The sequence below is a fragment of the Hippichthys cyanospilos genome, chromosome 11 (assembly GCF_059441005.1).
Source record: "Hippichthys cyanospilos isolate Australia breed blue-spotted pipefish chromosome 11, RoL_Hcya_1.0, whole genome shotgun sequence".
Classification (NCBI taxonomy): domain Eukaryota; kingdom Metazoa; phylum Chordata; class Actinopteri; order Syngnathiformes; family Syngnathidae; genus Hippichthys; species Hippichthys cyanospilos.
In genome coordinates this window covers 7,845,310-7,861,743 of record NC_142379.1, presented here as the reverse complement: position 1 = coordinate 7,861,743, position 16,434 = coordinate 7,845,310, and the positions used below count along the sequence as shown (strand labels likewise).

Below are 16,434 nucleotides of genomic sequence, written 5' to 3'. Positions count from 1 at the left end.
CTGATCTCGCCCGAATCATTAAAAATAATCAACAAAAATTTCAAGTTGAATATCCTCCACAGCAAAAAGTTTATTTCTTGGACACTTTCCATGTCTGAGAATTTTTGTAGGATTGCAAGCCGTACAGATTAAGCGGATCACGTTTTTGGTGTTTCGTTTTTTTTACTTTGTGGCCACTTGAAATGTCCAATGCGTGGGCAAGTCCTTAACTGAGATGAGCTTGTTATAGCACATATATCACAGATCTTTACCCCCTTAAAAATATTCAATGGCAGACATGTGACAGCCAGTCAGTAGGCCCTCCTTAGCTCGTAGGGCGACCAGGAGCTCACTCCGTCCTCCTTGTCCCATGAAGTGTGAGCCTCCACACAGAGGGGGAGATTGTGGCTGTCTACCGCCTCCTCTGTGACAATCTTGGATGCCAAGTCGCTGTTCATGTAGGGAGGACATGGGAACGAGGAGGGCGGGGTCGAGTAGGAGTTGCTGGAGGTCAATAGGTGGTAGTGTGCATCCTCCAGGGAATGCAGCGTGTAGGACTGGCCGCCGGAAGCCGGGCCCACAGATGGGCCTTGGCTGGGTTGGGAGGGGCTCCCCTGGGATTCCGAGCTGGAGATGGACGGCGGGACGTTGACCGAAGCCAAGTTGTCATGACAGAGAGTGTCCACCTGAGGAACTGGCTCCGGAATCGACTGCTCCCATGAGTCTCTCTGAGGTGAGGGTGACAAAACGAGACGTCAGTGTTTTGTGATAGCTTGTATCTGCATACATTTGAGTGTAATCATTATTTGAGTGTTTTCAATTAGTGTTCCCTCGCTATAATGCAAGCAATATTTTTCCGTGCCTTTTTTTTAACAACATGAACCCTTTGTGATCAATATGATAGACCCTACTTTTTGTTCTGCGTTCTGATTGGCTAAGGAACTGAAGACCATTGTCAATCATAGGGAAAGCTAATGGATGAAGAAATTCAGTGGATAACCATTTATTTCATGTTTAAAAAAACAGAAAAAAAAGTTATGGCCTTTGGTTTGATCCTTAAAAAGTTGGCTTATTCTTAAGGATATAAAAGACTGTGTGAAATCATTCCAATTCCATCTCTTTGTTTGTAGCCTGAAATGTGTCAAAAGGTCAAAAAGTTCAAGGAGTCTAATGCGTTCGTGAGGCATTGTACTCATTAAACAAAAAACAAACATTTTAACTAAAATATGCAGTGTGCAGTGAGTGACTTAATATACAATGTAATAATATACACATCATTTTGCAATTAAGAAAACAACAACATTACTTGAATAAAAACACAAACGCACATATTCCTACCATATATACATGCGATGACTCTCCAGTGAAAGGAGGCAAAAGAGATGATAGGGCGGAAGAAGGCAAGAAAGTTCCCCCTGACCCTGAGATGGTGCTGCTGCTGCTGCGGTATTCACTGAAGGTGTCTGGGTAGTAGGTGTCAATGAGAGCAAAGCTGGATGTGTCACAGCCAAGTGATCTTCCTCCAAAAGAGGATGGGTACGCATCTGATGAAAACTGCTTGCTCGACGGACTGAAGTCCGAATCCGATATGAAAGGACGCCTCATACTGTAGTAGCTGGGTAACATATGAGACCCTGTAAAAATAAAAAATAAAAAGTGGGGTAAGTTTATGGATTCATCTACTAAAAGATCATAATATATGTATTATAACAGTTTACTTCACACTGAAAACATGCTAATAATGTGCCGCAATATTAGCAATGTTTGTCATTGAGGTTTTCAAAGGTGTATGATTTCATTTCACAAGTTAGACAAGTGCTCTTGCCTTTTTCACCAATTTTCTCTACCACCTACTCGAGAGAACTAGTGATGGACAAATGAAGCCTCATGAAATACTTTTGATATATTTTTTTTGCTCTTCTAGATCAGTGGTGCTCAAATGGGGGTACTAGTTCCCTTGGGGGTACTTCAGGGGGTGCTCGAGATTTTAAATAAAACAAACAAACATGCAAAAATAATTTAAAAGTAATTATTGAATTAATTGTTTCGCGAATATACAAGTTCATAAAACAAATGTTATGTTCAGTAGGTCATTCAATTTTTTTTTTTTGAAACGCCAGATTCTACCCCATACTAGAATGGTTGGAGCCAACTTGTCATGTGCGACCTCTCATTACCTCTCAATTTAATTATTTATTTTTGTGAACACATCTCTAGTGTGACCCTAAAACAGGACACTTTCAGTTGGATATTTTTGCATAGACAAATAATTAAGATTATTTCTTTTTGCGAACAGGTCTGACACTTTATGTTGATTATTTTTTAGGACAAATATTTATTAATAATTAAGTTAATGATTTATTTTTGTGAAAAGTTTGCTACTGTAATCCCAAAACAAGATGATTTATGTTGAATATTTTTCTGTGGACACATATTTATTTATAGTTATTTCTTTTCGAGAACAGGATGCCAATTTATATTGATAATTTTTTGTGGAAAACTATTTATTAACAATTAAGTTATTTCTTAAGTTAATTAAGTTTATTTTTAAGTTCTTCAATGCTCCAAAAGACGACACTTTAGGTTGATTTTTTTTTTTTTGTGGAGCAATACAAATGAAGTTTGAAAGGGTCTAAAGTTTAATAAATCAGATACTGATGGCATGTTTTATTTATTTATTTTTTCAAACCCAAAAATGCTTTGCATGAGTTAAGGGGTACTTGGCTGAAAATATTTATCACAGGAGGTGCATCACTGAAAAAATGGTTGAGAAACACTGTTCTAGATGACACTTCCACTCTAAATGTACATTTTCATAGCAGGAGCCTTTATCTTTAATCCAAGATTACCATCTAGAGGAGTTTAAAAAAAAATGGATTGTTCATTTTTCAATCACTATCCTGGTAGCTAGTTCTCTTCGCAAGAAGAATAAGATATCTCAAAATGACATCCTAACATAAACTACAATGGGTATAATTGACATAAATATTGTTCTCTTAGTATTACAGTATAAAGGCACACCTAACATTTTGGCCACAGAGTATCAGAGAAACAGTATATTCGGACCTTCATTTAATCAGTTGAGTTTTGAGAGTGTATTTCCTCACCTGATATCTGCACGAAAGAAGGTGGAGTTGTTGAACCACTCTATTAAGAAAGAAAAAACAAGGATGTGAATCACACTGAACTGAAATTGTTTATTTTTGCTGAAGGATATTGCTGTCAATATACCAATCAAAGAAATCAGTTGAAACAAACCAACACACTCTAATAACCATAAGGTAAAAAAAGGACCAACTCATTATTTGGGTCAATTTGGCCCAACTGAACTTTCTGGATTGTTTTCTAAAAAAAAACTACGCAATTTTTAAGGTTGTTGTTGTTGTTTTGTCTTGTTTTGGGAGTTATTTTGTGTAAAACCAAACAAAAAGCTGGGTTAGATTGACCCAAATATTGGGCCAGTCTTCTTTTGACCCATTGTTTTATTTTATTTTTTATACTGCAGTGAACCAAAATCAAGGTCTACAATCAAGAGAAATAAAAGCACATGAGTTCCATGACTCTTACAAGTATTTGAGTGACCCCATTTGGTCATTTAAACTTGCATTTAAAACCATCACGTCAGGTATGGGTTGTTTAAAGTTTAAAGACCAAAAGAATGAGTTGAGCAGCATGTGAGGCACAGACGAGAGATAAGCTCTCTTGTTTGCATATTACCAACATGAAAGAGTTGATAATATTAAGCCCGTGTAGCCTGGGAGGCAAGCAAATTTTGAGGAGAGAATTTGAATGCGATTTGCCAATGCTAAGACTTCCTCTTATGGCCCAGGTACGGCTCAGTGCATCTCTGAAGGCTGCATATGAAAATCAGCATGTTTAAGTTCACACTGCGTGTGTGGCTGTCCGGTTACGTGCCCATCCTTTCTTTGGGAAATACACCAAAGCCAAACAATATCTTTAAAAGCACAGATTGATAATGGCAGTACACCCCTATCTTACATTGAGGTTTTTATAGTGCATCCCTCATATGTAATAATAGTTCCCCGCTCCAACTATAGTCTGTCCATTTATTTTCTCAACAGTAGACTCTGTGGTCAGTGTTTGCTTCGCCTTCTATTCTCAAACGGACATAAAAGCACGGATGGATTTAGTATCCCTTGTGTCTGTGTGCATCACCTTTTATAAACAGAAAAGTAAACAGCCGAATGAAAAGGCGCTGACTGGATGACTGGAGTCCAAATACCCACACACAAACTATCCAGGCTTGCTCTTTAGATATTGTGTTTGACCTCATAAAAAGGTTGCAATTTGCAAAAAAGACCTTCCAACGTTGTTTGAAAGTACCAAGTAAATGTCAATGGGCACCTGTAGCAGTTACAGAATGAAAAATGATTCATTGCAGTGATGTGAATCGTGTAGCACTATGTTAGTTGCATGCAAGATCAACTACAAAAGTGGCAATTATCAACTAAACATCATCAGGTCTACATATTGACGACACACTACGGATTATTTGACCTGTCTGCGTGCTTGTATAAATTCTTCAGTTGACAAATTGGACAATGTTCAAAGCATATTAAGAGTGAGAAAAAGTAGGTTTTTAAAAGAGATTTGTAATTGAGACCCTGCATTTGGTTGTATGAAATCAACCTCCAGGCCATGTTCAAAGTTTTGAGGAGTGAGGAACGTCGCATTTAAGAACTCGGAATGAGCCCAAAGTCGTTGTGTGGGTCAGAGTAGTGCTGCCCTCTAGTGGGTGAATGCAAAATTGCTGTTAGCTTGAACACTGGTCTAAAGGGCTACTGGCCAGACGTGATTCATTTAATGGCAGAGGCTCTGGGCTAGCTAGCATGCACTTTTCTGGAAACTGGAATACCATCAATACATGTCCACATGGAAAGGTCCAAACCGAGATTTGGACTCAGAATATTTGACTGTGAGGCGGGCGTCCTAACCACACACCCAACCGCGCTGTCTTTCCCCAGTTGTGTGTCTCATGTATGTAAATAAAAGGCGTATTCGTTTAGCGATTGTCTGACTACCGTAAAAGCAAACCGGCCTGCAACAACAATCTGTCAGGCGCTTTGGATAAAAAAACAGTCTTGCTTGTGCATGTCAATGTCTAAATGTAAGCCTGACTGAAAGTGAAATGTGTGTTGTTGTGTGTTTCTGAGGCAACAATAGAGAGGTTGTCTGCGGCCTGAGTGAGGCTGGGGACAATATAGGCTTGCAGGTGCGTATGGCTCAAACTTTGCATAGGCAACCTCCTTCCCGAGCTTTTCACTGTCTATCTGTCTATGACACCCGTCCGCTCGTCCCCTCCTCCACCCCACGGGAGGCTTTGGGACAGCATGACCATCACCATTGCTAACACTGTATTAGTTCTCTTTTGTTATCCTCTCAGCGCGGTGCTTAGCTATTTACAGATTGGCTTTGCAAGAGCTCGACGGCTTTTCTAAGCAAAGAAAGCAGGGAGCTGGGGGGGCAAGAGATAGACAATGGATTAACCATACGTCGTTAGTGTACATAACCAACTTGAACATCAACGCAGGGAGAGATTTTAAAAGGCCACCAGCAGAATGTCAACTGCGGTTGTGGGGTTTGGTCAGGGAGGACAAAAAAAAAAAAAGAGTCGAGCGAAAGGAAAGCAAAGTGGTTTTTCAAATGTTGTACTTACGCTGTATCTTGGTCCATTCGTCTGTCTGGAACGTTTCTCTGCCAGCAGATCTTTTACTGTGTGCTTGACTCGGACACCCTGGTACACTCGCTTTGAATATTCTAGATAGGGGGACAAAACAGTGGCCATACATGATCCAAATGCAGTTTTGAGTTTTACAACTTCATTTATCGCCACAAATGTGTTGATTTGATTGTTTCACGGTTTCAAGGAAAGCATGAATAAAATTCTTTTGTAAATGGTACATATGATAACAAAGTTTTGCATGGAATAACATTTCATTAAAACTTTAATATTTAGATCATAACCATTGTCATTCATTAGAAAATAAACATTAAAAATCATAGTATTTAGACACACACACTCTCACATACCGTTAGATAGATAGATAGATAGATAGATAGATAGATAGATAGATAGATAGATAGATAGATAGATAGATAGATAGTATTTGTATGTTTTTGAAATTCATAGTGTGTTTTTAAAAGATATCTAAATACTGTACTACTGTCTGTGACTTTAATTCTTATTATAACAGAGGGCTTGTCATTTTTATGTATTTTGAATCTGTATTTTGTCTTTGACTATCTATATATGCACACATATATTAATGCAAACAAATGAAACTCAAGAAATCTAATCAATGTCAAGTGGAAAATGAAGCCTCATGAACCACTTGTGATTTGCTCTTTGTTTAAAGATAAAGGCTAGTGCAATGACAATGCATGAAAAATGCCTGCTTTCTTAAAGCCAAGAGTGGCATACAGAGGAGCAAAATAATATCAAATGTGGTTCATGAGGCTTCATGTAAAAGATATCCGGAGTCACTCAAATTTTATAATTCTGAAAAATGCATACTTACACTACATTATGTTCATGACAATTGTATATTTTAAGTATAACTAATACACAATGGCAAACGCATCACAAATAATTTAGTTTGAAACAATTAAAATAATTGTAAAAACTACTATCTTTCTCAAGAAAAAATATATAGTGTGTGTATATATATATATATATATATATATATATATATATATATATATATATATATATATATATATATATATATATATATATATATATATGTATAAAGGTAGAAGTTGCCTACCAGTGTCCATGATGCTGTTGTTGAATCTGACACACGCAGGCTGATCTATTCTTGTGCTGTATTTGTCTACAGTAACTGAATAGCAATGTCGAACACCATCGTGAGTGGTGCGCCTTCGTGAAAGCTTGAAACCACGTCGTCAGGAGGGCAGGGATGCATGAAACATGTGGCCTTGCTTCAGCTCCACAGATGTGAGGTCTGAGCTTTAAAAACCTATTTGTTTATATGCAAATACGCGGTAAGGACATTTTTTTTAGTATTTGCATCCACATTTGAGATTCTATGTTACAAGTATTGCATGTATGATGGTGAGGTTGACAAGTGGACAAAATTCGACTTCTGAAACAGTTCTAATTAAATATGGGAAAATGACGCTTGGTGATCTTGGTTTAAAGATAAAGGCTGGAAATACATAAAATTTCCAGTGCATCTTCAAACCAAGAATGCTATCTAGAGTGAATAAAAATGAGCAATAGTGCTTCACGAAGCTTCATTGACCCATCAATATTACTCTTGATTTGAAACGGTCTAAATTGACTAACATATAAACATATCGATTAACATAATTGAAACGAGGAAAGGGAATTGTGTTTATGTTTCTGTAAATGGTTTATCCAATATTGTGGAGAAGTGATTGAATGTGATTAATAAACTTGTGTGTGATTTTTTTGAAGTTACAAACATGCATTTCACTGATGCATCCGCCTCAATTTTTAGTCTAAAAACATTGTTTGAAAGTCCTCCTAACCCTAACCCTAGAACTAATCACAGCATAAGACCAATTTAATTAAAAAATGAAGCAGATGTTTTTTATTTCTCTAAAATATATGCAATATAAGAAGCCGCTGTTACATTCTTTCGAATGCACAAGATAATCAAATAAAACACATCCCTAAATAAAGAAATAAGAACAAAAGCAAACTGAAAAGCAAATACAACTGAACTATAAGTTGAAAGTCCACTGTCCATGAAAAAAAAAGTGAATTAAACATATTAAGCCAGTCAAAAATAAATAATGACATTTTGTCTAAGATTACATGTAGAAAATGTATTTGATGTCCACATCCCAAACCTGTAAACTGGGCACTTCCACTATCCTGCACCAGATAAAATGTATTTGTTGTCTTTGGAGTCATTTCATCGCTGGCTTTATATTCATGTAAAATTTACATTTGTAAATGTATTCCATTTTGTTCCTATTATCCCTTTTTTTTCTGGACAAAAACTCTGAAACAAAAAACCCCCTCTCAAAATGAATTTTGTGTGAGGCAATTCTTCCTTCCCTCTGCCGCCCTAAGCCATGTTTTACTCAAATTGTTTTTCCAATGATTTGTATAAAACAGTTTGAGCAAACCAAAAAGCAAATGAGCATTGTGTTGATTTATGTTATGGGGAAAGATGACAGCTGGTGACACTGTAGGAATGACGACGTAATCTGACTTGATTGTTATCTTGAAAAACTTAATTTGACTTGTAGGTGTTAAACCATGCAGTTCAGTCAAGCAAAATGTGAAAGCCCGACTAATATATAAAGTGTCATTTTCCGTCCAAGCGATTGTCATTTAAGTGTATTTTTCTAGATATCGCTATGTCTCTTGAGTACTTATTTTTCTGAAGATTATTTTATTTATTCTTTCTACATTTGACAACAGAAAATCTCTGAAAATGATGATAACAATGAAGAAGAAGAAAAAAAACAAATAAAGAAATGCAACGTCAAAAATGGTTGGGATTTTGATTGAATGATTTATTGGAGACATAAAAAGCAGATAAGGGCAGCAGTGAAGGAACATGAACCAGAGAACATAAACAAGGATGACATAACAGATTTGGCCATGCAAGAGAAGCCGCATCTGTGGCCTTATTTAACTGAATTGTTTGTTGTCGGCTCCGGAATGGATTCGTGGCAAATGTGTTTTTCGTTGTCATATCTAAAAAGAACTTTTTAGTAGCTTTTTTTTTTTTTTCATGAGTTCATCACTGTAGAAAAATGAATTCAAAAATATCATCATTTATCAAGTAATTTAAGCGATATTGTATATGATTAAGGCGGGGAAGATATTTTTTATTTTTATTTTTTGCCTACTTTTTAAAGACTTTTTTCTATTCAAGTGTGAGCTGAAACCCGTCAAGCGAACCTCAGGGAATGATGACGCTAGGACAGTGCAGGCATGTTTTGTCCACTAGATGGCAGTAAATAGTCGCTTAATGGAGAAGTAATGAACGGCGTTAGCAAATTTGTGGAGCTGAGATGACAGTTAAAATAATGATTTAGAAAGTTTAATACAAACGTTGAAATGGGCAAGCACAAGGAGGTGTTGAATGTCCTCTTATGTCATTTTTTTGCTTTTTTTTCGTCCCAGATACTGCCTGGTCATGATTTATCACAAGCTGGGTCTCAGCACCCATTAACTTAGTTTCCAGTTTCAAGAAAAAGAAAAAATGGACTGTGCTCAAGTTTCACTCACATATGCCCCCTCTGTTCCAAGTTTTTATTTTTTATTTTTTATTTTTTTTACAAATAGAAATAACACAAAGAACTTACATAAGCTAACTATTGTTCTGTTATACATATGAGGGAAAAGCCTAACCACTAAACTCGCATGACCTCATGACGTATAGCAGTACAGAATTTGGGGGAAGTTGTTCAAGAAAAGAGAAACTGTGGCAATCCCAACAAAAGTTGTATGCAAAATCCACCACTTTCTGCTGACGTCAGCTCCTACTCATCTTTATTCTGTCTTTTTATAAGTGTTTGTTTGTTTTTTCAGTAATTTGTGTGACTAAATAATCTTTCCGTGTGCAGTCGCGATGAGTAAACGAGACCTCATGAACCTTTAAATTGCACTCTTGGAATAAAATGCAAAGGTGAAAATGCATTTCCTTCGCACTTGCCTTTGTCTTTGGATCCTGGAAGTTAATATTTTGGGGAATTTAAAAACCTGTTTTGAAAAAAGGATCCACATGTTATTTCTCTGCCACCTTTGGGAATAATATGGTTCTTATCACGGTACACGGATCTTGGATCAGTGTCTGGAATTTTCCAAGGGACAGAGTACTACTGCGTTTGGCAAAGAGGAAGAAGCAATTATGAATTCATTTCACCACAGCTCCTACGTCTATCATGCACATATAAGGATTATTCTCATAAAAGTACATTACATAATATAATGCTTTGGTATGTCTGAGACTCTATCGCTTGTTCTCCCGTGGAAATCATTGTATGCTGTCATAGTTGAGAGCAATACCTCGAATTCTTCCCTGAGGTCTGGAAGATATATTTTGCTGAGAGGGGTAACATAAATGTTTATTCCAGCTCCGTCTGCACACAATAACATTGCTTTTGCTTGAGCTCCAGCAATCAAATGAAAAATGACAAAAGTTGAAGCATCTGTGAATTGGCAGCGCAGTGATCCAATGGTTTGCGATGTTGCTTATTTCAATGCAATCCAATGGAACGATTATGATGAGCTGGAACGGAAAAGGATATCTCCACAATCAAGCGATGATATCTTTGGGATTTCAGAAGATCCTAAAAACGGCAAGTTTGTTCAATCATTCGCCTTGCATTGCATCGTGAATGAGAGCATGCCGTTTTCAAAATGTCCAATTGGTCAGTGTTATTCATTGTAACAATAATATAGAAACTGCGCCGCATTTTTCACGTCTCTGTCGCCTTCTCAGCCACAACAGGAGCCTATCAGGTGATGCCAAATAAAGTGACAGCAAATTAAAAAACAGGGAGTGATTGAACTTTGGGTTTCTCAACTTTCAATCAGCAAGCAAAAAACGTAAAGATGGAGATTAAAAATTAGATTCATGATTGAGAAAAAAAAATCGTCAACTATGACTGTAATATGTGAAATTTACTTACCCTGCAGAATGTTGTGCATTCAAAAACAATAAATGCAGTACTTGCTTTTTACTCTGAGTGGGGCTATGTGCCTCTTTTTCCTGTTCCTCTGCCTGACAGTTTCGCTGTCATTGAATGGAATTTGACGCACACATGTGTGCACATTGGAACACACAGAAAAGCCATGAGGTCACGCGGTTGCATGAGTACTGGCTGCATGGATCCGCCAGGCCACCCAGTTTTCAGAAGTTTAAGAGACCCTGAAAATGAAGTCGACCCTGATGTGTTCAACAGGTCTCATTTCCACTCAGACAGTGGAAAATCACTGGCACCGTAAGGCACACTAATGAGCAGATCACATTCTTTATTATTACGCTGCAGTACTAAAATGGCAAAATTGAAATGCATGGTAGAATGTCACCAATTTAACATAGCCTACCACTGCTATTTAGAACAATCTATAACCTATAGATCCTTAATGAAATTGACAGATATAACTTCAGAAAATCTAATTCAGAAAATATAGTTGTAAAATGCAGACGACAAATGAGATATGTCAAGTTTTTAAATGAATGTTAAAAAAAAGTGTGGTCCACCGGTGAAGGCTTTGCCGAGGGCACTCTCATGTCTGAAACTGATTTCCAGATGTGTCGTTTGCTGTTGGCTTATGTAAGTAAGGTAAATGGAGGGTTGGGGGCAATGGGTCCATTTGCTGTCTGCTTTGTTTGTTTGAAAATTTCAAATGTTGATTCTTTTTCAGGACGCAATTCATGCGAGCAGACAAAATGAACCATTTGCTTGCTCAATACTCTTCCCAAAAGGCTCGTAAAATGGATTCAATTTGCACTGTATGACTTTTTATTACTTCTATTTTAAAATTTTCAGTATTGATCCCTCCCTCAAGCGGAACTTCATCTCACTCGCTGTATATTTTGTGTGACACAGCACACACAAAACCAGATCTCACACATACACTGAGGGATGTCGGAATGAAAGGTTTAATCAGTCTTTGCCTTGCTCTAAGGCACTTTGGCGGAAGCAGAAGCAGACTAGCTGACTCCATGTCACCTGTGACATTTGGAATGTTCAACAGTTGTTCAACAGGATGCTTTAGAATAGTGGTTCTCAAATGGGGGTATGAGTACCCTTGGAGGTACATGAAGGCCTTTTGGGAATATGTGGAGATTTCATCAGTTTCTGCAGGAATCCACAATTTTAATACTGTATAATGCTTTTTAATCAAAAGAAGTGTTCAGTTCCCTTTTCAATTTAAGAGCAAAGGAATTGGAAACATCCCATTGGATTCCTTAGCAAAATGATGTGCGCCCGTATCTTTTGAAATTTAGTCTAGTCAGAATCAGCTGGCTCGGAATTGAAAGATTGCTTGTGAAAATTGCTTCTTAAACAACAATATTTATTGGCAAAATGAAACGGGTAAAAACTATAAGGCTTCTATTTACAGTAACAAATGTAGTCATAACAGCCATCTGCATTTCATTTGAGCGCTAAACTGGCTGTTTTCAAACCAAGGCCGCTCCTGACGTCAGCAATATTGGCGAGGAACCTGCGAACATTCCTGAGATGAAGAGGGATCCAGACATAGATTCATTCCTGTGCGCTCCATCCCCGCTCTCCCAAGCTCCTGTCAGCCAGGTCAACATCTTCAGCGAGTTAGGAGTCAGCTGTTTCTTTCTTTCTCCCTCTCTCGGCTACTTTAATTTTTACCATTGTGATGACCTAGTGGTACAGCAATTCAAATCATTTTGCAAATCCGGTTATCCTGAGGAGATGGAGCCTATGTCACATGATTTACAAATGCGAAGGATGACATATCCTGTCTGAGAAGTCTGATGCATGTAGATGACAGCTCACACTTTAAATAACATGCAGTTATTTAAAATATAGTATTTTTGTGGACTATACTGTACACCGCAACTTTTTTCTCATGATTTGAGCCCTGCGGTCCATAGTCCAGTTATTGCAAAAAGTAATTGATTACTCCAATTCTTAACTCATTGATTGCTAAATTCTTAATTCATCGGCCATTTTTAGACCTTCCTTAGCCATAGTTACATTTCTTAAACTTACCAAAAGCTTATGTATGAAATAGTATATGTCTAAAAAACTACGCAAGCCTCTTCTCTAAAGAGGTAATATGCACGTGAAAACTTCATCCGTACCCAAGTCTCAATAAGATCAAATGTCTCGTCATGTTCTCTGAAACTCACACGTAGGTTCTGGCCTTCATTTGTGCGCACAAATTGACCACAATGTGCTGGCTGACACCAGGACTACTGGAAAATGTCACAGGTGTCGTATGCCTTTTACTGTCACTGCTGTCAGGTCGGCTTTTCCGTGACTTTCCGGAAAAGCAGTGGAAAAGACTGCCATGATAGAATGGAAAAAAGTTCTCCAGACCTTCTTTTGATGGTTAATTGGTGGGTTGGAATTCATTTAATCGCTTAAAGAAATCCCGGGAGCGAGCCAAATATTATTGCTGTTTGTCTGCCTATAAATTGAGACTTTGTCTTGAAATAAAGCCCTTGTAGACAAAAGTCGCATGCTAATGAGGGGAAAAAGTGAGTCTAGGCCTTTATTATGAGCAGCACGCGCCTTATGTCACAAATCTGTCCCCGTAAGAGCCTTCTTTCAGCACACATGGGAATATGTTGAATCACTCACAGCTTATTAATGAAATGATGACACCGTGGAGTGAAAAAACAGATCCCGCCGGCTTGACTTCCAGACAGAACCTCTGGGATCTTTGAGAAGATTATTTGGGAAATTGAGACCATTGATTGACGTCAGTCGTGATGGTGCACGCAGTAACAATGGTGACAATGGTTAATAAAAAAAAAAAAGTTATATATGCTGAAATTCACCCTTATCCTGTAGTCATGTGAGTAGAACCTTAATTAAAATGGTTAGTGGTTCACTTTCACACAAAACGAAATATTTCAACAATCATTTGCTGCAAGATTATATACAATACGAGCAATTGTTAACATTTAAAAAGGTAATCACGATTGTCCGAAAATGTTACAAAGGAATAACCCATTATATACAACAAAATAACACACATTTATTCCCATGGTTTTGTCTGTGTGACTGTAAAGTAATACAAAAATAAATGTTTAATATTAAATGTTAAATTACTTGAGATGGAATACAAAACCATTGTGATAGTTGTTTGAAATATCTTCTGTTGTGTCATATTCTTCTCAATGACACACTGGCGTTACAATATGCCATATTTGTGCTCTGGGATCAGTGGCCCAGTTCGTTCCTTTTTTTTTTTTTCTTTTAAAAAAAAATGATACAGCTAACTGTTGCAACATATTTAGTAAAGATTTTGAGGGTATTTTTCACATTTGCAAGATTCAATGGCTATTCATTTGAAAGTTGTGTTAAAAAATGTTGATGTTATATGAATATTTTACCACTAGAGGGTAGTAAAACACATTTGACCACATATATGCCCCGAAGAGGTTTAACATAGCAGATTTAGAATAAACTTTTATCACAATTGGTTCGAATTTGTAGTTGTGAAAATTTATGTGATGATGAAGCTCAGATTTTTACTTTTTATATTTTCACATGTTTAAGTGCAGAAATGTGTTTCATCAAACTTCATTTTTCTATTACTGTACTTCCAAATCAAACATACGGACAAGGACAGATATCAGAGTGTACCACAAGTGTGTCTCCACAGTAATTGAATTAAATATGATAGTTGTTTATATTAGAATTGGCAGGCTAAATTGGCAGACTAACTAACTGACCAACCATCTAGTCCAAAATGAATACATCAATTGTTTGGATTATAAAACACAAATGATCTAAGTCTACGGCACAATGTGAACAACAATGGGTCGAATGGAATTTTGGATGTGTTACATCAAGCTCTTTCTGGCAATATAAATGATGAAAAGCTCTATTCCTGGCTAGATGATGGTTTGAAGAACTGATGTGACACATAAATAATGGGAGGTGCAGCGCCAAAATAACAGTATAATGATGTAATTGCAAACACATTGATTCAAATTGTGAAAATGTTTGAAATGGCAGAGGAGCATCTGGACGGTCAGACTCAAACAAGGCGAAATAAAAGAAGAAATCTTCTGTAAACAAAGCAGGACCTAACTTCACGATGCCAAATTTGCATGTTGTTTGGTATTTCTGTCACTAATGTTGACATTTAAGGTGGGAGGAATTTACGAGACGGTGCCATTTCTAAGCCAATAAAAATCAAATAATGCATGCTTTTGTTTGGCCTGGGTTATTGTTAGTGTGGGCTGGGGAACTGTGTGGACAATATAATAGCTTTCCCAACATGCGTGTGAGGTCTCCGTCCTGTACTTTACGCTCAGTACAGCTTGTTTTACTCGCGTTTAACTGAGCGGCCACATCTTCACTTTCTACATTGCAAATAGTTCAATCTTGGTCTCTAATGACACGCTTCTTCATTTCCTCATTGAGACATACATCACAAAAACTTTTTAAACCGATTCTCACTGAAGTGAAGTTTCATGAGGCCCGCTGTCAATCTTGTATGTATGAATTAAGTTGACGATTGAGAAATATTTTTTTTTCCCACAAGAGCTCACTTGAGCGCTAACATGTTGCCTTCCTTCCTCTGGAAGTAGAATCACTTATTATGACTGATTTTATAATAAAATGATAGCAAAGAACAAACTTCACTGTTTGCATCGATCATTCATTGTATATTATTTCAATTTTGTGAACTGTGAGTCACATGTTAAGATTATTTAAATGCTGTTGTAATCAATTCATCTTTTTTAATCACATAAACATTACTAAAAATAAAAACAGTACCAGAGTTGTACTTAATAATTTAGAGACATTGTGTTCTTATGAAATGATAATAAATTATGTTATCAAACCATTAGTTTTCTTTCAATTATCAAATAATTAGAAAATAACATGATCAAATATTGTCCATCCTGTCCATAACAGACAGACACAACGTGAAAGGGTTCTCGAATAGTTCTGTTACTATCATTAGCTGTTGCTTCGTTCACAGGTGTGTGCTTTGCATTGATGTGGTAGGCTAAACTTTTTTAAAAACATTTAATTAATCAGGAACGATCCATTGAGAATTACATATAGAAAACACATACAAGACATAAACAGCAAAACCAGAACTCAACAAAAATTCTGAAGGGTAGGAAAGAGAAAAATGATTATGATAAAAATGATCATGATTGTAACATTGATAACAGTACGAGTAAAATGAGTGATGGTTACAATAACAAGTGGTGACTAAAGGTTTAGAAGTATTAACTAGAAGTAGTAACTTGCATATCATTCCATGCTCATGACTAAAAGCAGGACAGAAAAAAAAAATCCATAACACTTGACCGTCATCAAAAGTGCCAATGGGCATTTTTTTTAAAAGTTAAATTTACTGTACCATTCGGCTGCCAAGTCTTACATGCTCTTCCATTTTCACGTCTTCCTCTGCCCTCTCACCCACAACGGGAGCCTATCAGGTAAGGCTTTCCGAATGAAAAGAGCTGTAAGTGAATGGACAAAGTCGTTCATTTCGCGAGACTGCAACCTCAAGGCAAGCTAGCTAGGGCCTGAGTAAAAATCACCACGCACGTGGCCCGCGATTGGATAATCTCTCCCGGGATTTCCGACAGTGGCATTTTACGGGGTATGATAAAAGTGAGGCTACTTGCGCTCATGTTTTCTTTGTTCTCCTTCTTCCACGCAGCATCACATGATTCAAAAAGAATTTACGTTGGATTGAAGGCTCAATGTTCTGTCTGGCTAAGATTTGACTTTTCC

General features: G+C 37.1%; 1 protein-coding gene across 1 annotated transcript; it reads right to left on the bottom strand.

Moving 5' to 3' along the window:
- Positions 1–68: 68 nt before the first annotated feature.
- pou2af2a (POU class 2 homeobox associating factor 2a) lies at positions 69–6,902 on the bottom strand. Its single transcript, XM_088427981.1, has 5 exons — positions 6,768–6,902; positions 5,657–5,757; positions 3,087–3,126; positions 1,318–1,613; positions 69–707 (listed from the first exon to the last, which is right to left on the bottom strand). The coding sequence occupies exons 1-5, from the start codon at positions 6,775–6,777 to the stop codon at positions 291–293; spliced, it is 864 nt and encodes a 287-aa protein (XP_088284107.1). The 5' UTR covers positions 6,778–6,902; the 3' UTR covers positions 69–290.
- Positions 6,903–16,434: the final 9,532 nt, after the last annotated feature.